Source organism: Cheilinus undulatus, linkage group 4 (assembly GCF_018320785.1).
Source record: "Cheilinus undulatus linkage group 4, ASM1832078v1, whole genome shotgun sequence".
NCBI lineage: Eukaryota > Metazoa > Chordata > Actinopteri > Labriformes > Labridae > Cheilinus > Cheilinus undulatus.
The window spans coordinates 18,963,289-18,990,383 of NC_054868.1; the positions used below are offsets into that span (position 1 = coordinate 18,963,289).

At 40.0% G+C, this 27,095-nt stretch overlaps 1 protein-coding gene across 2 annotated transcripts in view; it reads left to right on the forward strand.

Moving 5' to 3' along the window:
• Positions 1-27,095, forward strand: part of pkd1a (polycystic kidney disease 1a) — a 111,109-nt gene that overhangs the window by 48,407 nt on the left and 35,607 nt on the right. For both annotated transcript variants that reach the window (XM_041784932.1, XM_041784933.1), the window contains exons 11-25: positions 1,461-1,582; positions 1,682-1,829; positions 7,020-7,282; positions 8,603-8,983; positions 9,417-9,899; positions 10,005-10,136; positions 10,761-10,936; positions 11,816-11,946; positions 12,108-14,728; positions 16,539-16,739; positions 16,842-17,141; positions 17,260-17,705; positions 18,291-18,441; positions 24,757-24,909; positions 26,030-26,170. In XM_041784932.1, the coding sequence (XP_041640866.1) occupies positions 1,461-1,582; positions 1,682-1,829; positions 7,020-7,282; positions 8,603-8,983; positions 9,417-9,899; positions 10,005-10,136; positions 10,761-10,936; positions 11,816-11,946; positions 12,108-14,728; positions 16,539-16,739; positions 16,842-17,141; positions 17,260-17,705; positions 18,291-18,441; positions 24,757-24,909; positions 26,030-26,170 (5,849 nt within the window). The remainder of the gene's footprint in view (positions 1-1,460; positions 1,583-1,681; positions 1,830-7,019; positions 7,283-8,602; positions 8,984-9,416; positions 9,900-10,004; positions 10,137-10,760; positions 10,937-11,815; positions 11,947-12,107; positions 14,729-16,538; positions 16,740-16,841; positions 17,142-17,259; positions 17,706-18,290; positions 18,442-24,756; positions 24,910-26,029; positions 26,171-27,095) is intronic.

Genomic DNA, 27,095 nt, shown 5'->3' on the forward strand with positions numbered 1-27,095 from the left:
CTACCAAAAGATCCTCACAGGAGCTTTAACAAGCGCATTGATCTAAACTGTGTCACTGTAATAATTGAAGATGACAGATTTGCCATTAAATGTTTGTGTGTAGTTACATTTCGTATTTTGGAAAGATATTTTTTGTATGATCATACATAAAAGATCTTACCTAAGGGCATGATAAAAAACAAAAGTTGACCATGATTAAATTATGTATTTACTGTATATTAAGACTTACAAACAAGAGATTAACCTTAGAACTTCTAGATTAAAATGCAATTTTTCTCTATTATTGTTTCATTTTATTTCTCTGTTTTTTCACTCAAGTCTGTTTTTGTTTAATTTTGGATTTTGCTTAGTTTTAAACTAAGGGTTACTAACTTCCTGTTGGTTACAGACATGCTTTTATTAAATGAAAAAAAAATTAAGTTAGATCATCGTTATACCATGGGGTTAATCACTTGTCCACTGAGCTGTCTGTGAGAGAAACGGCATTAGAACATGTAATTTGTGCAATTTTGAAAAGTATACACTACTTATGGACCCTGATCACATTGTGATTAATGCATTAATGCAGACAGCCCTGTTTTATAACCAGGGATTTCAGAAAGTATTCAGTACCCCTTCACTTTTTACATTGCACTCTAATGTTTCGATCCAAAAAAAGTATTATTTTTTTCATTAATGTACACAAAGAGAGAAAATTTTGTAAATTTCTCAAAAATCAAACTGACATAAGTAGTCAGACCCTTTGCAACAACACTTGAAATTTGGCTGAGGAACTGAATTCCCCTAATGGGTTGAATAGAATTTTTCATTAATATTAATATAAAGAAAACATAGTAACGTACAATTTAGTATTAACATATCAGCACTTAAATGTGATTGGGAGCCCTCTGAAATTTTCTTAGACTCTGTCCGCTTAGCTAGGAGTGAATCCAGGAGAAGAAAATTTTACTGATGTCAGCATCTTAAACTTTTGTGTGAGTATTAAGATCAGTCAGTCCAACAGTTTTTATTCTGCACCAAATTTTTTTAAAGAACAGTCGATACAGTAAGTAATGCCCAGTGAGTGTAAGGTCTTCTTACTCTGCTTTATGCTGCACATTTTCCTGCCAGTTATCTGCCAGTCTCATAGAGAAACAAGTAATGAACACTTAACTTGATGTGATACTGTCTAAATTACCTTAGCGAAATGAGTAGCAGTAAACAGCCTCAAGAGAAAAAATGACTGAATGTGTCCTCAAAAACAAACAGAAATGTATTGTTCCAGCATTAAAAAAACTCATATTTGTGTCTTTTGAATCTGCTTGCTGTATTCTGGCTGTGTTTGAGTCCCCTAGAGTTACATTTGTATGTGCCGATAAGTTCATTGTTTTTGTTTCTCTACTGTAGTGTTGTCTGGTCTGTGTCCTCGCAAACTTTGGTATACAGGTCATCATGACTTCTCTTTTCTTCTACCTCTGCAGTGCCTGTTCCAGATGCAGGAGTCTACATGTCAGGTTTGGCCATATTTCCCACCCATAATCCTTTGCAGCATGTCCCATCTACTGCGCTGTCTACTCCACAACCTTCCAGCGGTGGCGTAGAGGTGAGTTGAACCTCATCTTGTTCATTGTACCATCACTGTGGCCCCCTCCCACTTTCCATCAACTTTTCTCACTTTGTACCATCTGTTTTTTCCACACAGGTGCTGCTGTTCCCAGCCCTGAGCTTTGTTCATGCAGGTCGTCTCTCCTCCCTGGAGTTTGTCACTCAGGATCGTAGCTCACAGGTCCATGTTCGATTCCAGCTGTACAGACCTCACTGTCATTATCCAAGCCATTTACTGCTGCCAAGTGAGTTGAACACACAGACACTTTGTCTGACACATGGTAAACCATCAGCACAGTCTTGGTGAGAATAGACAGGTGTTAAAAGTAAACCTAAGCCACCTGCGCTACTCACCAGCAGACATAGGCATCTACAAAGAGGCACACACAAACACAATTTCCAGGTTTATGAAAGCTGTTAAATAGGTAACAAAAAAAAGCTTTGGATGGAGACATCATAACAGGAGAGTAAGGAGAAGAGACAAATCAAGGTCACCTCTGAAAAAACACAACATGTTTCAGCACCACTGAGCAACACAAAGCAAAGACGTAGGATGCTTTTAGGGTTTTTCTCATATGTCTCTAGTGAGACATAAAAGCAGTTCCATGAATTAGATGAGCAGTGTCTGTTCATTTATATACAAACTATCATACACACCTCCAATTCCAAAAATGTTTGGATATTGTGTTAAATGTGAATAAAAGGAGAATACAGTTAAATGGTCAGACAGATTATCTTGATTGCTTTTTGGAAACACACACACATGCATAATTTGAACCCTGCAATATTCCAAAAAAAACTTGGGCAGGGGAAAGAAAACATTCGGAAGGTTGTGAAATGGTCCAGAAAACACCTGTAACATTCCACTGGTAACTGGTTTGATTGTTAGCAGGTGCTTTTCCATGATTGGGTACAAAAGGAGCACCCCTGAAAGGCTCAGTTGTCCACAATAACACAAGATAAGATACTTTGATACCCAGAGGGAAAATTCTGCAGCAGCACAAAAGAAGAAGGTGTTGAAAATTAAAAAAAGGATTCAAATAAGAATAAATTACATAAATAAACTAAATAATAAAACAGGAGGTATATACCATTGGAATTCTGTGCAATAAAGACAATGAAGGTGACACGTGTTGATTTAAAGTGACATAGTACACTTACTAGTAGCCAAGGCCAGAGGGCCTTCTTCACCAGATTGTGGAGCTGGTTGATCTCACCAGTCTTGATGCCTGGGGCAGAGAGGCTCTTGTTTCTCCAGTAGTCAACCACAGCCTCCTTAGTTTTGCTTGATGTTTAGCTGCAGATGGTTGCTGTCGCGCCATGTGATGAAGCTCTCCATCAGTCTTTTGTTCTCCTCTTCGTCGTCATCGCTGTTGCATCCAACGATGAAAGGGTTGGCGGGAAACTTCTGGAGGCAACATAAGCTGGAGTCCGATGCATAGAGTGAGGTACTCCGGTATTGCTTCTCACCACCTCAGAGACACAGCCATTCACTCTGACGAACGGTCGCTGGTCAGTGAGGTAGTCCGGGATCCAGGATGGGATGTAGGGGTGTAGCTGCATATCCAGCTGCTTGTCCCTCAGGAAGCATGGCTGGATGTTGTTAAAAGCACTGGAGAAGTTAAAGAACATGACTCTCACAGTGATTTCCTGACTATCCATGTGTTACAGGGTGTGTGAGTGAGGAAGATGATGGCGTCCTTCATGTTGATGTGCTGCTGGTAAGAAAACAGCAGGGGATCCTAAAAAGTAGTGAGCAGTGTCCTCAGGTGCTGAAGAACCAGCCACTCAAATATCTTCATGATGAAACGTTTGGGCCACAAGGCTGTAGTCATTGAGGGCATTGGGACGTTTTCTATTTGGTACTGGGGCCATGCAGGAGATCTTCCACATGTTGGACAGCTTCTTTAGCCTCAAGGAGAGGTTGAAAAAGTGCCAAGAGATTCCAGCACATGATGACCCTGGGGCTGATGTTGTCTATTCCACTGGCTTTGCTGGTGTGAGACTAGATATCTCTATCTTGGCAGTCGTTGATGGCAGAAGGTTTCCCACGTTCTGTAAGAAAGCGTGGACAAGTAGTACAACAGTTTATAAATGACATTAGGGCTGCAGTAATAGATTCTTTTTGTAGTCGAGTACTCTATTGATTCTTCTGACGATTAATCGAGTACTCCAATAAGAAATATTGCATTTTTTAATCAGTCACTTTTGGTTTTTCAAGAGAAGTAGTACTAGACAAATGAGAAAAGAAGCTGGGTCCCTTAAATGAACTACTTCTATATTAAAAATTGGTATTATTCTTTAAAGAAAATATATTTTACAAAATGCCATGAAGTTCTTAATGACAGTTTAAATTTCTTAACGTTACAAGGAAAGGAAGTTGAATAATGACATTAGATTATCCCATGTTTGGGGTTTAAAGGATCCTCTCCCAGGAAATTTTCTGTTGTAGTTTATTTTTATTTTCCAATTTGTCATTAAAGTAAAGGGACACAATCATTTTAACATCCTCTACTTTATACATGCGTGTAATATTTCACATTATAGCAACAATAAAGCTCCATCATTCACACAGTGGTCTGATGATGTCTGAAAGGTGAACCTTTAGATTACAGGAAATGGTCTGTTTTTCAAAGAGTGTTCACTTTTAATTTTAGCACATTTTTTGTGAGTTCATACACCATAAAGATATGACCTTATCAGACCATCCACTGACATGGAGAACACATTTTAAGGGATAAAGCTGCTTCTGTGACCTGTTGAATTCTGACTACATGATGATGAACTTTGACCTATTTAGTCTCAGTCAATGCCTGTGGCAATAGCGTGTTTCTATTTAATTGGTGTCAATTTATTATAATTTTAAGTCTTATAATATTATTTGGGATGCTGGCACTTTTTGAAAAATACGCTGCAATCAAGAAGTCAGTGAATTTTAAATAATTTATAATTTAATGTTTGACGTGCGCTTGGGGAAGAAAGAGAGAGATAGAGGGAGAGAGGGAAAGCCCCAAAACAGGACTTGAATCGTAACGCCTGACGGTGTTCCGTGAAACCGTCGGACCAATAAACCAGAAGTTTATGAAATTCCCTTAAGTCTGCAGACACAAACTAAGCGCCGTCTCACTCCAGAGAGTCATGCAGGCAAGATCAACTCGGAGATCTGACCCGGCATAGTACCATATCTGCCAGCCGCAGGCAGTGGCTGCGTAAAAAACGCAGGACGCGTGCCGGTAAGCATCGCTGCATCAACTTCTCTTCCTTCGTGATTTTCAGGCCTCGTATCATGCATGTTGCGTTAAAGTAACAGCGAAAACAAGTACAAATAGCCGTCCGCGTGAAACACAGCTCACCGTGCAACAACCGGCGCGATGTCCAGGCTACAGTAGGGGGAATATGGATACATGACTGATTTAAGCGAAGCCTCGAGGCAGATAATTTGCCTCGAGGAATTTTTGATTCGAATCACCCGAATAATTCGAGGAATCGTTTCAGCCCTAAACGGCATTCTTCTGCAGCTGTAAAGAATTTAGAGATTTCACCATATGCAGTCCTTCATACAATCAAAAGAATGAGAGATTCTGAAAAGATTGCTACATGTACGGGCAGGGCTGAATAGCAACATTAAATGCCTTTGACCTTTGATCCCTTTGGCATCACTGCATCATAGACTGGCATCATTCTGTTATGATAATTCAATGTGGCCTTGGGAATATCTCAGAAAAACATTGTCAGTTAAAACAGTTTGTTGCTGCATCCACAAATGTAACTTCAGACTCCACCATGGAAAGTGAACGCCATTAATCAACAACATCCAAAGGCACTGCCAACTTCTCTGAGCCTGGGCTCATCTAAGATGGACTGTCTGGAAAAGTGTGCTGTGGTCTGATGAGGCTGCATTTGTTTTTAGCCACAACTGTTTTTTTTAAATAATGGCCTTCAAGTACTGTGTACTGAAGAAGAAAATAATTAGTATCTCGATTGTTATCAAAGTATAGCATCTGTGATGATGTGGGGGGGATTAGTTCTGATGGCATGGGCGACTTCACATCAGTGAAGGAACCATTAATACTGAGAGGTAGAGCTGGGTGAAATGGCCTGAAACGATTTTCCAAATATTTCTAAACTATAACTCGATGTATTATATATATTGAGATGTTTTGAAACCTCTCCTAAATTACTGTTTGTTTAACTTGGCTCTTTTTTGTATGAAAAAACACAATTATAAGGATTAAAGTAGACCCTTCTATATCTTCAGTACTGTCATTTTTTTGTGTATGGAACTTTACAAAATGTTTTCTCTGTTATGTTTACTATTGTTGATTATAAACAATGATATTAACTTTCCTCATTAAGGGTGAAACAAATCTACACAAAATCTCACCAATTGAAAGATGCAGCCAATTGCAAAAAACCACTGCTATCCTGTCCACACATTCAGACTTACAGCTTTGATTACATTAGTCCCACTGGCTGTACTTGTGGAGTTTCTGAAAAGTTCCATGACATGAGAGAATCTTTCGGATCTTGTGCATGAGCTCACCTGTGTGATCATCGAGAAAAAAAACTCATTTGAAGGCCCTCAAATTTTTTGACTGTCAGATGTGGCAGATTTTACAGATTAACATGTTTTATTCGACATCATCCTTTTCCAATTCAACCCATTGCCAGATAACAGATCTAGTGCTGTTTTTCTTCTGAATCAAATCATCTATCCATCTCAAGCTATCACCTCCTGCCAACTTGCTTTGGCCTTTTATTTTCTTTTCACCGCTCACTCCATACTTTCCCCCTTCTCTTTCTGATACACAAAAACGTGCAGAGGAGAGTTTTCTGGATGGGCTGGGAGTTGAGCTCTGATGAGAGAGAGCTTTTAGGAGACTGTGGGAGAAGCAAAACTCAAGAGAGAATTGCATGCTGAAGGCTTTAAACTTCTGCTCAATTTATACCTGTTGGTTTGGATATTGTCATTTCATACATCATACATGGCAAAAGCCACAATAAATCTAGTATACTTTACATACAGAGATACATACAGGTTTTGGAGCTGCATATGTGTCCATCCAGAAGTCTTCTCAGGGATGTCTCTGCTTATTTTTGCCACACAAAGATTGCCCTGGTGGCTTCTCCCCTTTTTTGATTATAATAATCAGTTTGAACAAATTAGAATCTCATCTTTGTTTTTTATTTAATTAATTACAAGTTCAAAAGAATTGCAACTCACTGCATTTAGTTTTTCTTTGCATTGCACACTGGTCTATAAAACACTATAGCCTGTGTGTACAATGCATTCTTATAATTAAAATGACCTGTTTTTTGGAGGGGGGGTTTTGTATCTCGCCTTGACTTAATGCTGTCAATGGAACTACTGTGCTGCCGGACAAATTAAAAAATGTTGAATAATGCCCAAGCAGTCAATCAATGATTTTTTTCAGGCTGTGGAGGTCCAGCATGTGCTCCGGTGGCTTCTTGTGTTCCTAATAATACCACCAGCAGTGATCCTCCCCCTTGCCCCAGACTACAACAGTGGTGTCCCTTCCATCACCGCTGCCTGCCTCTCTCAACCTCATGCCACCCATCTTCCTGTCCTAACTGCACACGGGGTCACCGCCTGCCCCCCGGGGCACTGAGGCCAAGATACACCCTGCAGGATGAGGTGGTGTTTACTCTGCCAGTAGGACCAGCTACACACGTTATGGTGAGTTTTCTGTTTTTAAGCACATTTTGTATAATTTAAGTTCATACTTGATGAGTTTAAAGTCCCTGCAAAAGTGAAATCCAAACTTTGTGTCTTAAAGGGATACTTCAACATTTTGGCAAATTCGCCCATTGCCGTAATCCCTGTAGTCTTACTAATAGGTTCGTTACCTTTAGTTGTCGGTGTAAGCTATTTTTGGATTGGTGGTTCTGACTTATGAGCTGCTCTGCCAACGCAATGGAGTCTTATGGTATCCCAGCTTTCCCTCATCAAACTCATCAAATACACAACAACTCCAACAACTCCAAAGCACTCTTATGGACAAGTTGTGACCTGCACATTCACCACGTTATGAAATAATCATGGAACGTTACGAGACGGAGATGTTTAAAAAGTAAATGCAAAGCTGGAGCTACACTCCAGACATTACATAATTATATGTTATTATTTCATAGTGTGGTGAATGTGAGGTATATTTCACCAATCTATCAGTCATGGTGGCCTACAGGTCATTAAAAGCATCGTAACAGAGAGATTTTGTCAGGAAAACAGTCAATTTAATCCCCAATTTGTGTCTCTCCACTCTGGCACAGAGCAAGGCAGCTTGGCTCTGATCAAAAGCATTTTTTTTAATTCGAGAGGGTCATATTTCTCCTGAGTGGGCGTGGCTCTGCTCATCAACAGACACACCATCCTAGAGCAGATTTTACTGCCTCATTTTTCAGGATTTTGAAGCTTAATTTCCTAAACTTAAACTTTTCTATGACTGAAACTTGACCTGGTGGTTCATAACACAGTGGCCAGTCATACAACAAACCTATAATAAAGATTTCTTTAGATCATTTTACAGGGACTTCAAGTTAGTCTATTTAGATACAGTGTTAATTTTCATTCATCCAAAATATGTGGAAAAATTGATGTCATTAAAAAAGCCTCAGATGAGGCACTTATAAGTTTAAAAAAAAAGATCTTTGATAATTAAACTGAAGAAAAGTACAGTAGAGAAAGATGAGATATAATGGCTTTTATTGACAAAGCTAGACTGGTGTGTTATGATTTTTCATGCAGTTAAAGTCCACCTAAACTATAAACACAATATTGGCAAATATGGGAATAAAACAAGTAAGCATTTTCATTAAAAGACTAAGACCTAATGTGAAACAGCTGCCACCATGAATACGATTATTCATTTTTAACTATAGAGGCAGAGAAAGCACAAATTCAACTTAAAAGACATTTCATTTTGCACAAGTTTGCTGAAGTATTATTTTGCTTTAACCTTTGTCTTCTTATGACTTACTGATATCCTGTCTGGCACAGGTACAAGAGGATTTGGAGGACCTCCTTGTCTCCCCTGGTGATGTCATAGCCCTACAGCACGATGCCGGCCCTGCCTCCCTTCTCCAGTGCCAACCTTCCCCTCTCTCACTTTGGAGACAACCTATTTTAGCTCTCAACCAATCAGATTGGTTCTGGATCAACACCACCAGACACCACACAGATGCCCCAGTGGACCACGGCGCTGACCCTGTGCCTGACCCAGAGCTTGACATCGAGGCCCTGGTGCAGGATGGTGAGGGTGGCTGGATTGAGGATATGGTTTGCCCTGTCAGACTCCTCTATGTGGGTCACAGTGAGACTCAGCTGAAGGGGGAACAGCTGTCTGCTGGCCTCCCCCAGCCTGGGCTCTACAGCCTGCTGGTAAGACATCAGATCTCGATGTTCTTTCCCAGAATCTGACAGATTTGATCATTTAATAAGTCCAAATGGAAGAAATGTCCAAATAATGATGCCAGTATCAATGTTTGCTTTGTAATGTAGAATCAAATAGCAAAAGTGATTAGCAACTGAATCAAACTGATACCATAATTTATCACCCCATAAAAAAATCCACTGGTATATGCAACCAGTTTCACGTTATATCAAATTGTGACAATTCAAACTAAAACAATCAGCTGCAGGTAGTGAGTTTAAAGTTAGACAAAGGTTGCAGAATGTCAAAAATCAGAGCTTTTGCTTGAATGATCTGTAAACTTGTCCATTTTTTTAATATAACTAAAAGGAAAAAAGAAAAAAATGTTAGCAACATGTATTACTGGAACACTTACGCCTATACGCTATGCTTTTATTTTAGGTGACTACAGCAGAACCATCCTACCCTGCCTCAGCATCATGCCCATTGCGGGTGGTTCCTCCGCTTGGCCTGACAGTACTCCATCCTCCCTCCAGGAACAACACCCTCTACCTCCAGCCCAACAACACATGCCTGCTGCTCCGTGTCCAGTCTCGCTACTTAACAACGCTCTCTCGGAATGGCATAAATCACAGTGTGGTCTTCCAGCCGCACTGTCCCCCGGAGTTTTCCTCAAATCCATCGCTCTGTCGGCCAGGCTCGAGCTCAGGGTCAGGGGCGGAAGCTGCAGAGCCAAGCCTGTATGCTGTGCTGGATCTGAACCTGGGGATGGAGGAGAAAAAAGGTCCAGTGCAGGTGGAGCTGGGGGCCCATAATAATGTGACAGAGGCCACTCTGACTGTGGTTGTTCAAGTGGAAGAGCCGCTCAGAGGACTCGTAGTGCATCCCCACCCTGCACACAGGGTGCTGATGGAGTCAGTCGTGGTCAGTGTCAGTTTAAACTCATCGTCTCTTAAGAGTTCATATCTGGTAATATTATGGACAATGCAATGTCTTCAATGTCTTCATATCTGTCTGTGTATATTTTAGAGCTATACAGCATCTGTACTAGAAGGCTCAAGTCCCACATTTCAATGGACGGTGGATGACAAGCCCTATTTCACCTACTACAACACTGTCCTCAATGTCATCTACCAGCATGCTGCCATCTACAAGCTCACAGTGAGTTCCTTTAACATGTTTCAGTTTGCATTTTTTTTTTTACGATTAATGTTGGATTAATCCTAGTTTAGATGTGTTATTGTAAAGTAAAAAAGTAAGTTGTCTGTTTTTTCCTTGCGTTGTTGTTTGTTCCACAAATACTGAAAATATGCAAATTTGGACAGTGGAATTCATTTCTACTTATATAGTTTAATAAACATCTTAACAACATTATGTGAATGATTAAAACAGCATGAAAAATCCAAGCATCTGGAAAAATGATGGTTATTCATTTTGTTTTTCTGCAAATGCAAGCCTAAACAGATGCAGGTACATTCATGTTCCACTTTTTTATGTTAAATGACGCCACCAAACTATGCAAGATTAGTAGATTTTTGATTTTATTGATGACCAGCCAGGGACCTGATTTTTTAGTGTTTATAGACTGCACTACTACTGATTTTTTTTAATCTTCAAGGCAAGCAAACCTCAGTTTTGTGCCATCAAGAGCCTTGTCTGTCACATAATGTGTTAAGACATGATATGATTCCGTCGCCTTATGTTGTGTCACACTTTATGCTAAAAAATACCAAAGAGCTCACTAGCCATCATCAGTTTCTTAGTGGTCTGTGGTATGTCTTCCAGGTGACAGCAATGAACCATGTCAGCTCCCTCGTAGAGCATTTCAATGTGACCGTGGACCGCCTGCTGCCGATGGCCAATGTTACAGTAAGGGGTGTGCCTGATGTTGTCCCTCAGGGCTCAATGCAGACCTTCACCACAACCGTGCTCCTGGACATGTCTGTGGCTGCCACCTTCAGGTATGAACAGGGGATGGATGGATAAAAGGATGAAATTAAGGGTGTTAGATAGAGGAGGTATGGATGGATGGAAGACAGAAGGTTTGGATGGATGGAGTTATCAGTGATTGATGGATCAATGGTCGATGGAGGGATGGATAACTGGATGGATGATTAATGGATGGATGTTAGGGTAGGTATGTATGTATGTATGGATGGATGATTAATGGATAGGTCAGTGATCACTGGATGGATAATAAATGGATCACTGATAAATGGATAATTGTTAGAGGATAAATGAATATGTGGATAGATCAATGCTGAATGGGTTTATGCTTAATTTGAAGCCTGAGAGAAAACTGTGTTTCTATTCACGTATTTTTGCTTCTCCTTTTTTCTTTCTCACTCTGTCTTTGCTCTCTTCTTTGTTTTTGTCTTCTTGTGCACGATAATAGCACTGCAGCAGTCATACCATGCAGAGCCTTGGATTTATATCAGTGTGGTTACAGCAGATTGCTGACAAGAATTTTCCCTTCTGCTCAGCTCTTCCCCCTGCACTTTTCCCCCACTTTTTTCTTCCTCTCTTTATGTTTTGTTATTTCTATCCCTCTCTCTTTCACATTCCCACCTTCCAAGCTGTGGCGCACTTAGTTTTGCTCCACTCTGACCATTGTTGGTCCAGAGAGGCTTCCTGAGTTTTGAGTTTCCATTTCTCCATGTCCAAACCCGGCACTGCTTTGTCAGAAAAGCTTCCCACTTTCCAGCAAGCGACTGTAAGTGTTTATGTCTTTGTGTGTGTGTGAATGTGTGCATTTGGAAACAGTTATCAGTGTGTTAGTTTGCCTCAGCTCCATGTAGTACTCTCTAGGTTGGGTTGACATTGGCTTTTTTATTTTCTAGATGGGCATTTGGTGATGGGGGTTATAAGGAGTTTGAATACAAGCCTCCTTATGACTCCTCCGTCCTCAGGTCAGAGTCACCCAATCAGGTCCTCTTGACCAACAATGTCACCTATGTCTACTCTCAGCCAGGTAAGTCCTTATCTACTCTATCTACCTGTCACATCATTCCATAAATAAGACTGTTATACAGCAGCCAGTTTAGATCAACTTCATTTACACTCATGGTTGGATCTTTAAAACTATGAATCTCTCTTCCTTTACCCTCCTCTTTCTCTCTTTTTTTGGTACAGGGATATACACTGCAAAGATGTCAGTGTCCAATCGCTATGAGAACATCAGTCAGAGTATCAATATGAGTGTCTACAGCATCCTCACACGGGTTGATATACAAACAGAGCCACCACTCCTCCTCAAAGACAAATCAGCAGATTTTGAGGCTCACCCTTTGCCTTCACCCTATGGCATTCACTACGACTGGTACTTTGGAGATGGTTCCGCGTCAAAGCAAGGTCGCCGAGTAGCGCACTCCTATTCACAGAGCGGTATCTATAATGTCTGTGTGTCAGTAAACAACACCATCAGCTCTACTGAAGAATGTGCAGAGATGTTTGTATATGAAGAGATTGAAAATCTAACAGCTGACAGCTCATCTCCTACAGAGCTCCACAGTTCAACTTCAGTGTGGGCACACCTTGCCTCTGGAAATAATATCACGTGGACATTCTCCATGGGTGATGGCGCTATTTACACAGAATCAACACCTCATGTGTCACACCACTACAAAAAAGATGGAAACTATACAGTGAATGTGACTGCCATGAATGCTGTGAGCTCTGGCTGGACGCTGGTACAAGTGCAGGTGTTTGTCTTCCAAGTTGTGCGGATGGAGCCATCTGGTTGTGTCCAAGAGCGGACCCCTGTTAACTTCCAAGCTTGGGTGTCTGGTAACGCATCAACTCATCTTTACGAATGGAGCTTTGGGGATGGAAGCCCCAACGAGACACACCATGGTAATCCTAGAGTCTCGCACACCTACCTGACAAGCGGAAACTATCACCTTTCCCTTCTTTTGTCCAGCGGGGTAAACAAGGACACCATGGCCAACTTTTTCAACTGGGTGTGCGTGCAGCCATTTTTAACCAACATCAGCCTTACTCTTCAAAAAGCACACTATGCTGTCGGAGAGGAGATCCAGTTCCATGCCAAAGCAGAACCGGGATTTAACTATGGCTATAAGTGGGACTTTGGTAGGGAGGAAGACTTAGTGCCAAGCAGTGGTTCTGAGAGTATGGTGACAACATATCAAAACCCTGGTCTTTACATGGTGACAGTGATTGTCTTCAATAACATCTCCACAATTAACACCAGTGTAGAGTTGAATGTATTGACTCCACTTGGACCAATTCTTATTCAGCATAATGGCACTAAGTACAATAACCTGACTCTTGGAGCAGCGTACTCTTTCACAACATCTTCCACAGCTTCTAATGTTACTTACATGTGGGACTTTGGTGACGGAAATGTGCTTACAGGCCAGAATGTTGAGCACACCTACAACATCTCAGGAATCTACAATGTCACACTGACAGCAGCCAATGCCATAAGCAGAAATCACACGACTTTACCTGTTGCTATTCTTGCGCCAATCCTCGGGTTGACTGTCAATGCTAGTTTGGTCAACGTCCCCCTCAACGCCTCAGTCACCTTTGAGGCACAGATGTTGGAGGGAGATGGAGTCAGATTCTCTTGGATTTTGTGTGATCGCTGCACAGCAATAACAGGTACCAACGCCATGTTTTACACATTCCGCTCCGTTGGGACTTTCAACATCATTGTGACAGCTGAGAACGACGTTGGAACTGCACAAGCAAGCATCCTCCTATTTGTCCAGCGTGAGCTGGAGGGCCTGCAGATCTTAGCAGAGGAGGACAGTGGAGGAGATGGAGGCAAGAAGTTGGAAGGTTGCTGCTTTGCTACTAATAGTGTTCTCCACCTTCATGCTGGTTTAAAAGAAGGAACCAATATGACATTTACTTGGAACCTCACCAGAGAGAACCCTGCCAGTTCCATTTTTAACATAAGTGGGAAAACAGTGGAGGTGAACTTCTCCACACCTGGCCCATGTGACATATCTCTCCAGGCAGCCAATCTCCTTGGGCAGCTCTGTGTCAACAGAACCATCTACTTTCTGGAACCTGTTGGACAGCCATACCTAGAGATCAGCAACAAAAAGCTTGCCATCAATGCTTCAACCAACCTTACTGTATCGATTTTTGAAGGCTCAGACCTGCAGTACCGCTGGACTGTGAATGGGGTTGTTCTTCAGTGGAACGAGCCGTGGCTGACCCACAGCTTCAATAGTCCTGGGCTAAAGCTAGTTTCTGTGGAAGTTTTCAATGAAGTTAGCTCAGAGGTTGTGTCAGAAACCCTGAATGTCCAGGAAGTCATCACAGGGCTAATTTTTACAGCCACCAATGTAACAGAGCAGGGTTACGTGGCGACAAACGCCGATGTCATGCTCCAAGGGGAGCTGCTCACTGGAACTGATGTGACATGGACATGGCTGCTGGAGGGAAGAACAGAAACAGGAAGGAAAATGTCTCTTGTATTCAAGGAGCCCAAGCCAGTAGTAATATCTCTGAATGCCACCAATGATGTCAGTGGACAGCTGGCTACTAGAGAGTTCTTTGTTCAGGACAAGATTCAGGGTTTGGACTTAAAGGCAAGTAAGACCATCGCAGCTGTCGGAGAGAAAGTTGAGTTCACCATTTCCATGGCAGAAGGTACAGATGTCAGTCTTATCCTCAGCATTAGCGGCGATGCCACTGTCATCCATCAACCCAACCAAACTCTGGACTACGTGTTCAGCAAGGTGGAAACTTACATGGTGAATCTGACTGCTCGCAACCAGGTAAAGTCAAAAAGATCACATAAAATTTCAGAGACAGTAATATAGAGGATTTGGATGGAATTTTTTTTACTATTATGATGCATTAGATTTGATTTCAACATTTAAAAACTTTGATTATGATAGGATTCCATCACTTAGAATAGTCTTATTTGTCTCACAAGGTTTTTGAAAAAGCAGATGTTGTTTAAGCTAATATCTACTGATACTGATATCATGCGGATTATATTGTGCATCCTAAATGTTTGTTTGTAATCTAATGCCACTCCACGAACTCTCCACGAATAGCTATGGAATAATTTTATTTGTTCAGAAAGACACACCTTGACATGTGTTGGCACCAGTACTCAAACCGGTCACAGTGGCTTGATCTTTAAACAGTCTGTGAATAATCTAATTCTAGTCCAAGACACCACACTACCCATATAGAAATAAGATATCTCTATCAAGAGTACTTTGTACATGCTCACATTATTTTAATGATTTATGTCTTTATTTTAGATATTTATCCGGACCTCTCAATTAAATGTTTCTCAAAAAAAGTCTAATTTTTCCTAAGTAGAAATAACACAAATATCCAAGCTGGCAGTGATTGTTTAAAGCCAACGCATACTTCAGAGTACCCTGAATTTTCCTTTTTCCACTAAACTCTATAATCATAAGAATAATTGCAAGGTTAGAGCCCATGCCCACAGTCATTATTATTTCAGTGACAGCTCCACCACCTCAATTTCAGTGCACTTCTCACCAATTTTAGTTGCTTGGAAAGCTGACATATGTCTCCCTCGGTTAGATAGCTCCATGTGTTTAATATTTTTATTTCCTTAAGAAAATACTACCAAGAAAACATGGAAACATGGTAAAGACTGTCCATGCATTATCCACAAGTTCAGAGCACTTCTCATGTTTATTTTGTTGCAAGCATAGTAAAAATGACCCTGCTTTCCTTTGTAGGATCCATTGCATCATTTTTAAAAAGCTGAGTGCTCAATTTTATCTGTATCTCAAAGAAATAACACCAAGGAAACATAGAAAACAATATAAAGGAATCCTACCATAGTATTTGCAGCAGCTGTAGACCTGGAAACTCAAAAAGTTGAGTCAGATCAGTTTCTTTTATGCCATTGCTGTCAATAAAGCTGGTATCCTAAGTCCCTCTTCTTTTGTTTAATATTTAAAGATTATTTTTGGGCTTTTTTGCATTAATTAGATAGTTGAAGAGAGACAGGAGATATGGGGAGAGAGAGTAGGGAAGACATGCACCAAACATGTTCTAAAAATCGGGAAGCGACCAGTGCGTTGAAGACTATAGCTTCGTTATATGGGCGCCTGCTCTACCAACTGAGCTTAACTGGTGCCCAGCCCCTCTTCTTATTGATTTTGACTGGCTTGTGATGTAGGAGTCAAAAAAGAAAAGTGACGCCTGCACACCTACTCCATGCCACTAAAGTTTCAATAGACTTAGTTTCAATCAAACTGACCATCATCAGGTCTGATTAGACCTGAGAAGTGACTGATGAGCATGAGGCTGTTCAAAAAGCTCAACTACTGTAACAAAAAAAGGCTACTGCTGATGCTAAGAATTCTTGAAGACACTGGTTTTGTGTTGAAAACGAGTGCTTCCAGTTCATCTGTGGACACAGGCCCTTAATCATGTAAACCATTAATCATTCTGAACAGATCTTCAGATTTTATTTCATATTTTTATGTTGTGGTGACTGAAAAGACTCTCTGTAGCGTTGACTCTGATACAAAAGCCAGCATGATAGCATCCCAAGGAATATATTTTAATGTGTCTCAATATTAAATCCAGGTGAGTTCTATGAGGCGGAACCTCCATGTGGAGGTGATGGAGCAGGTGCGTGGACTTTCCATCATAGGCAGCAGTGCAGCAATCCCTGTAGGTGAGAAGAGGGTTTTTAAGGCCAGTATCCGCACAGGCAACCCTGTTCATTTCCTGTGGACTTTTGATCTGCACCAACACCACCACAAGGCATCGCGTATGGGCAAAGAGGTCAGTCACTTAAGTACCCAGCTTTCATGGTTTTGACAAATATGAGAGAATATAGCAAATGGTTTTAAGCTTAATGGATGATATATTTTTTTTAAATCACAGGTGTCCTATACGCCTGAAACAGCAGGCTTATTGACCATCTACCTGAAGGCCATAAATGCTCTGCACGCTCAGAATGTCACCGAGCAAATAGTGGTGCAGAACTCGCTGACTGCTGCCACCCTGTATGCAACACCTCGGGATACTTTTATAAATAAGACAGTGACACTGACAGCTTATATTGCACCCAGCTCTAACTCTGTGGAGTGCTTGTGGGACTTTGGTGATAACTCTTCTCCAGTTCATACCAAGAACACAAGCGTGGGTTACAACTACACACACGAAGGACACTTCCTGGTTCAAGTAAGTTTCGTTTGATCCTTTATCTTTTGATTAGTCAAATTTGTCACAATGAAAAAATGCTTGAAATGAAAAATGACATGCCTTTTTTCCTGTAATTTGTTATTGTCTTTGTTTGCAGGTGAACTGCAGCAACCTGGTGAGTTGGGTGTTGGCCCACATAGAGGTGAACATCAGTGTGTTGGAGTGTGAGGAGCCTGAAGTGCATGTGGTTCAAGCCCCCCGCTTGCCCATCTGGCGCTACCAGCCTGCCTTGGTGGAGGCCAGTGTGGACCTGAAAGGCTGCCTACGCTACGGAGCTCAGTACCTCTGGCAGATACTCCCAACACCATCATGTGATGATGACAGAGATCAACTTATCCCTCCTGGGCCGGGCTTTCAGTCCTCCAGGTCTTCAAAGGAATTAGAAATTCGACTGCCAGCGGAAGTGGATGTGCAGCGGCTGCAGTTGTCATTGCCTAAGATGGCTCTGCCAACAGGGAACTACACCTTAGTGTTTTCTCTGTCATACAGAGGTGTTCCGCTCAGGAAGGCTGCTTGTCTGAAACTCAGCGTCATGGCTGCCAGGTCAGTGGAGAAACTTAATTTTGACTCAGTGAAGTGCATCCTTTCCACTGTATTTTTTGAATTTATGCATCAATTCTTCCCACTGATTTGGTGTTTTGCAAGCTGAGGAGGAAAATAAATGAACCAATACTTATTGTGGCAGTAACAAATCTCAAATAAACATGTCCCTTACCTGTTATTTGCTGTGATATGGATGTATCATTTTGGTCTTAGCATGTGGCCCTTCAAGCCTTTAAAAAATTGAAAAATGCAGTTTTTTGAGCCATGAGAGGAAGAGAGGAGAGAAATCTTGATTTCAACACTTGTAGTTGAGCTGTCCAAACATCTGTCAAAGCAGTTAAACACAAAAGCCATCAGATTCACCTTTGATTTTGTCTGATATACAGTTTGCTAAGGTGTGCTTAGATTTTTATCTTTAACTTTAGTGCGTATTCAATAACAGGCTAAATGGAGCTCTGTACGGGTGTTATTTGTTTACTAAAGTTGTCATTGAGCCAATAGATTGTGAAGATCAGCTGTAATCTTTTAACCAGAGTGCTGTTCCTCTTTTGTTCATGTTCATATCAACCATTTTCCCCTCCGTAGGCTGATGCCCATCATAGAAGGGGGCACCTACAGGGTGTGGTCCAGAACACAAGACCTGCAGCTGAGCGCCGAGCAGTCGTATGACCCTAACATGGACCCAGACAGTCAGTCACTGCTCTACTACCACTGGGAGTGTCAGGGCACATCAAAGGTAAGACAGGCATAGTTACATTTAAAGGCCTCACCAAGAAAATCTACAGTCAGTGTCAAAATATTACTTTTGTGAAAGTATTTTTTTCTACTTCTCCTTTATTAGCAGAGAGGACCCACTTAGGCCAAAGTCTCTTTTGGGGGGAAGGGGGCGCAGCAATACAAGTACAAAACAGAACAGAGATATACAAATTAGGCTTAATTCAGAATGTCCTTAAATTTTTTCTTAAGGTAATCCCAAGAAAGGTCTAAAGCAGATTTATGGAGCTGTTCTTAAATGGCTGAATTATTTTCTCTTTAAAACTGATGAATGCCATGCACTCAAGCTGGAAGCTCTATCCCATAGAAACTCGAGACACACAGGATCAAACTGAGAGGTAGAGAGCCATTAGGAATGCCCATATTGAAATATAAATCAATCATGCCTCCAAGTGAAAAAAATGCTTAGATTATTCAAAGGGGATGTAGTACTGCTTGAAATGAAACTGAAAAAGGCTGGTTTGTTGTATAATATTAAATGCCAGTGGTGGATATATGCTAAGAAATTATAAATAGATTGGTTGATCTCACGTATTCAGAAAGTGCACTCATTAAAGTGGACATATTATGCGAAAATCCCTTTATCAGGCTTTTCTAACCAAATATGGTCCTCAGGTGCAGTTGTACCCCCCGCTTGGAAGAAAGTTCTGCCCTCCTCTGATCCTCCTCTCAGCTGGCAGCTGAGAGGAAGATCAGGAGAGCCACATCTGTTAAGCTACATCCATTTCCTGAGAGGGGTGTGGTCAGGGGTGGAGTCAGATAGCTCATTAACATTTAAAGCCACAGACACAGAAACAGCTTGTTCTGAGCAGGGCTGAAACAGAGGGGTTTTTCAATGTACAAAAATCCAAAACTGGAGTGTTTTTTCAGCAACCAACTTTGCAGGCATGTTTTGGGGACCTCTGAGACCAATATAAGCTTGACTTAAAAGAGTAAAATGTGTCCCCTGTAAAAGTGACACACTTCACAACTTCATGAGTATCAGCATATTTAAAAAGTACTCAAAACTAAAATTTAACTTCCTGAGTTTTAATGTGAACACTCTCATCCTCACCAAGGTTATAATGGTTTTTGGATTTTTGTTAGATTTATTTTTAGCTTTTATTAGGAATTTTATTGTATTTTTTTATTAGTTTCTAGCACTTGCTCGTTAGCTTAGTTTTTATTTTGTCTTTAGTTTTTTTTGGGGTATTATGGGATATTATTCAGAGTGAAATTGCTCCTCTGACCAGTCTGGATCACATACAGGTGAGCACAAATTGGTGCGCTGTGGGGGGAGTTAACTCCTCTCACAGCAAACCTCAGCTGTACCCTTATTATTTTTATAGATAATATATAATATATAATAAAGAATGAATGAAAAGTTTGTCCCTCCGCTTAGCAAACTTGGCTTGCACAGTGAATGAAACAGGGAAACTACACTGCCCTGACCTCCTGGCTGTGCGTTAAAGTGCCATTACGCACGAACCGGAGGAGGGAGAAACCTCCTTTTATCCTTTGCCCCAATATATCTCACTGTTGATTAGAGGACAGGAGAAAACAACTGCAGACTTTCGCAGTGCCAGTGTCTTAGAATCTGCATACTTATTCGCAAAATCGTGTCACATCTGATGTGCATAGAAAGAAAATTAACTTCCGAAGTATTCACATTTTTGTGCTGAATATTTGCATCACCCTTAATGTGTAAAGGCCTTAAGACTAAAACTAAGGAGATTGTGTCGCTAATTTTATTTCATTTTAGCAAGTTTTGTAAGCACACAACTAAGTTATGGTCAGGTTTTTTTAAAGCTGAGTTTTTAATTAGTGTCAGGTAAGGGGAATGATTTTTCCATTTTACTTGAAGTTGTTAAAGTTTTATGTAAACTACGATAACCTTGATCTTCATATTCTGTACTTTCTGAGTGCTATCATGAATCAGAATGTATCCTGTATAAAAATCCAGCCTAGAACATTGTGAGGATTTCGGTCCTCAGTTTTATGTTAAATGTGTGCTGTTACAAGTTGTTTTGCAAAGTAAAGTCAACCAGTTTTCTGTTTAACTTCATCTCCAGCGGTTGTATATGATTCTGTCACCTTATTGTCAGTACTTGGCATTCATAGTAGAAAGAAAAGAGTATTTCTCTGCCGGGGCTAACCCAACTCATAGCCTTTTATGTGAATTGTGGATTCATAAGATGGCATTTGGCAGACAAATTTTATTCTACAAAGCAGACTGGAAAAGTTATGTAATGGTCATCTGGTCCAGAGTACCGTAACATCCTTCAGAGGCTTTAGCAGCAAGGCTGTTGGGAGAAAAATCAGTTCTGGACGGATTGTCAGTGGTTGTCCTATGTGATGTGTGCATGTGCGTGTTAAAATTCATTTAGCATGTTTTCACACTAACTGCTGCCTTGACTGGGTGGGAACACATTCTGTCTGTGAAGTTAACGACCACAATCTTAGACCCAATTGTATGGGTGTGTTCTTGATCATGTCATTGTGTGTCTCTGTGTCTGTGGGTGCATTTGTGTGTGTTTGTACTGTACTTCTAAGTAGATAGGCATTTAAAGGGTTATATAACTGTTTAGAGATAAACTCAGCATTCCACAGCTTGAGCTCTGCTCCCCGCCCTGAAAATGACACACTTGTACATACAGTAAATATCCACAGCTGTTTAAAGAAGAAATGCTGTCTCGACTGTTACATTTTTTAAATCCTCTTAAAACACATTGAAGTTGATTCCTCATTAACAAATGTGCCGTCGTTTGGATGACAGTGGAAAATTAAATCAGCTCAGTTGAGACGGGTTGAGGTCAACAAGAAGAGAGAAAACAATGCAAAAAAAAAGAGAAAAAGAGCAAGAAAAAAATAGAAAATGGTCAGTAAAACTAGTAACAGTAGGAGGAATTGAATTATTCAAAGTAAAATGTAATAACTCAATGGGCCTCATCACCCAACCATTCTTTGGAAGAATTGTGTTCTTAAAACCCACTTAACACAGTTTTTAAGGAATTCTAGTTTTCTCATCAGTGATTTGTTCTTAGATAAGAACAAAACCTAAGAACACTCTAAAGCACTCCTATAAATGGTTAAGTGCTGATTTGACAGGAAAAAATGATGTATTTTTCACTTATGTGCCCTTAAATATGAAAGATTGGACAAATATTTTATTATTTATACTATATTTTTCTGCATTTTATCAGTTTATCATTTTACATATTAGATAGCATTTACAAACACATGATTTAAGTATTGTCACCATTTCATTTCAGTCATCCAGTGTCTAAACTTAACTACAAAATATAAAACTTAATATAAACTCAGCACATGAGATTTTTTTTTCCTTAAACAACTAACTTAAAATAATAAAACCTTCCTTCACAGACAAGTATTCAAATGTGTCTAGATAATGTTCAATCATGTAACAGCTCCAGCTACAAAAAACGTAGGTTTTTTTTCAAAACCTATATTTTATAACCTATATTTTTATTCAGGAACACTCTCATCATACATTTAATGATTTTATTGCAAAATGGATACACAGTTTTACTTGGTGGAGAAGGCTCTGCTCTCAAGATTCCCCCTGGTTTAGTCAAGCAGCATACTTTGATTTTCCAGCAAGGACATGACTAGAAACCACCATATGGATAGGTACATTTATGACAATGCATATTAAATGATATAAAATTAACTCAAAAGCAAGTAATCCACAGCATGAATCTGAATGTAGGGGTACAACAGCTTTATGCTATAAATGAGGAGGCTGGGGTGGAGGAGGTGAAGCTTTGCCAGCAGCAGTGTGTTGCATCAACATTAATGCAAGCAGGGATTCGTAAGATGTACGTCAGATTTATATACACCGCTGTGTTCGAAGAGCTGTGATTGGCTGTTAGTAGATTTATATTAAGCAGGCTGTCAACTGCTCCCGGCTGGGCGTGTGACTACTGTGTCCTGCATGAACTAATACAGAGCTTTATTTTGGGGGGAAACAAGGTGAAATATGGCCAGAGTCTCTCTTTCCTCCTGAGTAGTGACTCTGATATATAAATACTGCTTCAGTTTTACTTTTATTAATGAGTAGGCTGAACAGTTTTGAAAAAATATCTAATTTTGATTATTTTGACTTATAATGCAAATGTGATTTCAGTTGTTATATTGCTGTATTGTACTGAAGGGAATGGTCATTTTTATGTCATTCTCATTTTTAGTAAGAAAAACACAAAATAAGGAAAGTTGGATTTTTGCAAACTATAAAAAACATTTACATGTGAATGTTTGCTTGATATGCTTAATATTTGTGTTACAAAAAATGTATTACACTGTTTTTTTTTTTTTTTTCAACATTTCAGAGTAAAGAATTGTTGCACTGTCTTTGATATGAAAATTGCACCAGGGCTATAGCAATTTAATCTGAATTTTGATAAATTAAATCAGTCCAAGGCCTTTAGCAGCTTGACTCCTCAGACAAGTATGTGGAGATTGTTTGGAACTGTTATATCTGAAGAGGATGGCAGTGTCCTTTTATCTTTGATTTTTTTTCTTGCTCTGTTAGTCTTTTAGTCTTACCTTTTATATGTTTTTTGGGGTATTTTTGTTTTTGGAGGGTGGCTTTATGCCTCTATAGAACAGTGGATAGTTCCTAAGTCTTTTTCTGAGTCTGGCCTTTCCATAAACTTGATAAAGTTTCCCCTTCTCCTCTAGCTCATGATCTGTATGTTGACAGGACTAAGTTCTGTCTGCATGGGATCTGCAGAGGAAAGGTGCAGATCACTTCTCTCCACATTCTGATGCAAAGCAAGGGCAGTCTGCACAGAGCAGCCAACTTTGTGAGCCAGTTTGCACCTGAAAATTATCAGCATTATTTGTTTTAAGAATTAAACCCAGACCATATAACGGATGCAACAGCAATGGAGGTATTTTTGTCCACCATGCTTAGTGAATCAGGACCTCTGTGTTAACTTTGGGACTGTGCAGGGTGGAGCCATGACTTTTGCTTCCCATTTTAAAAGATATAGTTTGGAAAATAAGTGAAATAAGTAAAATTGAGTTTAAAGTGCTTCATAATATAAATGATAAATGCTGATATCTCCTATTACTTTGCGCAGGAAGTCCAGTCTCTGTGTAAAGAAGGTATATCGTAGCTATCTGTACAAAGTGCTCAATGGTAATCTGCATCTTAAGATTCAAGAGTTTTTGTCCCCATAATCCAACGCAGTAAAGAAAATTTTGTGTTAGATTATTCTTCACAGAGAGTGGCATGATATTGAATAATGGTTCAAGGACGCAAAGCTGAAAAGATGGGGGAAATGAGTGAGCACAAAAGTGGTTTATTAGATGTGCTAGAGCATCTTACCTTGGATACAATGTCAATTTCAGCAGACAATTGGCTTAACAGTGCAGCTGGCATGAATGCTGCCACATTTGTTAAAGTTTGTAGAGAACAGATTTTACAGTTTCAAAAGATCTTTGTGCACAATGAGACCTTTACAAAGACATTGGTTGAAATGTGATAAGAAAAATCAATTGTAGAGGGTTTTTTTTTAACATCAAGTTACTTTGTTGTTCTAGATATAGCATTTTGTTTTGGAGCAAAACAGCAGTCAGGTAGACTAGAGACTTTAGATTAAGGGTTTTTATCCTGTTTGCTGGTAACAGTTTCGGTCTGTATTTCTTGCTTAACGGTGCTGGACACTAACCAAAAATGCAAAACCACATCAGAGTTTCCACAATGCTTGTTGCTTATTATAAACTATACATTGACCTTAAAAAGCCTGGTAGCACAGCTGTTAAAAATGTCCAAACAGAAGTCATAAGAACTGTTACACTTCAGTTTAGAAGTAGAAAACAAAGAGCCCTCATATGACGGTTCTGCTCTTGTAACTTAACAACACAGATTGTGTAAACGTGCATTTCAAATTTTACACAGAACAGATTGTGAAGGTTAGTACTTTCGACACTCATTACCCTGGGATCCTATTAGTGTTGAAAAAAAAAACCGTTATACTGGTAGACTAGAGGATTTATCAGCTTTGATAAAAACAATCCCAATTTCTATTCTCACTCTACTTCTTTTGTTTTTGCTACTTGAATATTTACCTGAACAAATGTATTCCTTTGGGGTTTATTTATGGGATGAGATTGGTGTATTGATCAGAATATCTGCCCAAAGCCATTACTGCATTTTTTGCGGAATCTGAGGCAGATGATTTTAGAGGTCTTTGTTTTGGAACAACCAGATGATAGACCAAAAATTCTGATAAGTTTATGGACTCTTTTCTCTACCAACTTCTGCTTGCAGGGTCCCGAGCACTGCTCCAGTCTGAATTTCGGTTTAGGCTCCAGTGGTCCAGTACTGGGAATCTCTGGCACTGAGCTTGAGGCTGGTGTTGAATACACTTTCAGGCTGACCATCAGCAAAGACGGCATGGCGCCAGAGTCAACCACGCAGACCGTAAGTGAACCTTTACCCTGCACTCATGAACACATCCATTCTTAAATGTGTGATATATATAATGTTTTTTAAAGATTATTGTTGGGAGATTTTAAGACAGGATAGCTAAAGAGAGTCAGGAAATATGGAGGTAGAGGGTAGAGAAAGACAAGCACCAAACAAGGCAGAATCAGGAATCGATCCTACGACCAGTGGATCAAGGACTGTAGCCTCTGGATATGGGTGCCTGCTCCACCAACTGTGCTAAACCAGATCCTGTGTTTACTCAAAGTTAATGTCCTGTAAATGCTGAACTTTAACTTCTCCCTTGTCTCTCAGCTTTCTGTGAAAGGGCAGCAAATTGTCAGACCGATCTCCATTCACATTTGCATGCTAAAGTTAATAATTCCTCATTTTTTAAGTATTTGAATTCATGCAAAACACTTTCTTTGGCTCCAAAAACCCATTGGTTTCATATACATTGCACATGATATATTTTACGTCCTCTGGAGGCAACACCACATAGTTTGTGCTTGCAAAAGGCTGAATCTTTAAAGACAATCTCTCGGTAATTGGTAAGTTGATAAATAGCACTGATTCATGAAAAAAAAAATTAAATCATGAAAAATTGAGGTACAAGGTTTTGGCCCAATGCCAGCAATATATGCTGCATTGTGCCACTTACTATACCTTTAAATTTTGGAGATCAATCAGCTGCTTACACCTTTTTAATGTAACCAAAATAGTAAGATGTTCATACAAATATGTTAAATACAAAATAGCGCATCATCTTCTTTAGAAAGAGCTATGAGACTTTTGTATCAGAGCTTTTTCTTCCTCCATCAGAAGAGAATGAAAGCTTGAGATGTGCCTTTGCTATAGGAATAGACTCTTTCTATGTAATTAGTGAAACACAGCTATCAGGGTGAAAACAGCACAGAACAAAATGTTCATGGTGAACATGCTGTAGATGTTAGTCAGATAGTGCTTGTTCTGGATTGGGCCTTTATGTAGATTTAATGGAGTCATGAGTCATTGCCTGACATGTATTTTGTGAGTTAGTACATGTATAATCCTGAAAACATGTGTGTGACACATGCAAAAAACAACTTGTATGTGTTTGTGTGTCTATATGTGACAGGTGCTTGTCCAGAGTGGTCATATTCCCATGGTATATCTAGAATGTGTGTCCTGTAAGGCTCAGTCCATCTACGAGGTCAGCACGAACTCCTACGTCTACCTCAGAGGAATCTGCACCAACTGCCAGGGCTTTCATCGTGGGGTAAACTCACATAAAAACACACACCACCAAAAGCCTGTTCTCCAAATCTAACTCTCTGGGTCACAGTCGAGTGAGGTCACTGAACCATAAACACAACTGTGAAATCATTGTTTCCAGATCCTATATTTCCCTCTCCTCCTTCTGCTCCGTCAGCTCCACCTCTCTGCCCCTCTCCAGACTTTCCTGTGGATTTGTGATGCAGACAGCAGTGTGTGGGTGTGAGAATGAGGTCATTGTACAACTAGAGCCAGAAAGTATATATCTGGTCCATACAAGCTCAGGAAAAAAAATGATGAAACAAAACCCTTGTTGAATCACTGTTTCTCAGAAAGAACACACCAGTCGGCTGTCTTCTCACAAACTATAAACTGGGTCACTTTTTCATTACTAAACAACATTTCAGTTTCAATACTGTTTATATACATTTTGTTATGATACAAGTTAAAAAAGTACATCAAAAACTAAGGAAAATTAATTTCCCTCCAACAGTTTCTGTTCAGTTTAGGTAAAAATTAAGGCAACAAAGTACTTTAAGGTACACTGTGAAACTGAAATCTTACAGCTGTGTTTGGAAGTCATAACACTTATTGAAATACACTCTCTGACCACTTTATTAGGTACACCTGTTCAATTACTTGTTAACACAAATAGCAAATCGACCAATCGCATGGCAGCAACTCAATACATTTAAGCATGTAGACGTGGTTAAGACGACTCACTAAAGTTCAAACCGAGCATCAGAATAGGGAAGAAAGTGGATTTAAGTGACTTTGATCATAACATGGTTGTTGGTGCCAGACAGGTTGATCTGAATATTTCAGAAACTGATGATCTACAGGGATTTTCACACATAGCTATCACTAGGGTTCACAGAGAATGGTTTGAAAAAGAGAAAACATCCAGTTTGCTACAGTTGTGTGGACAG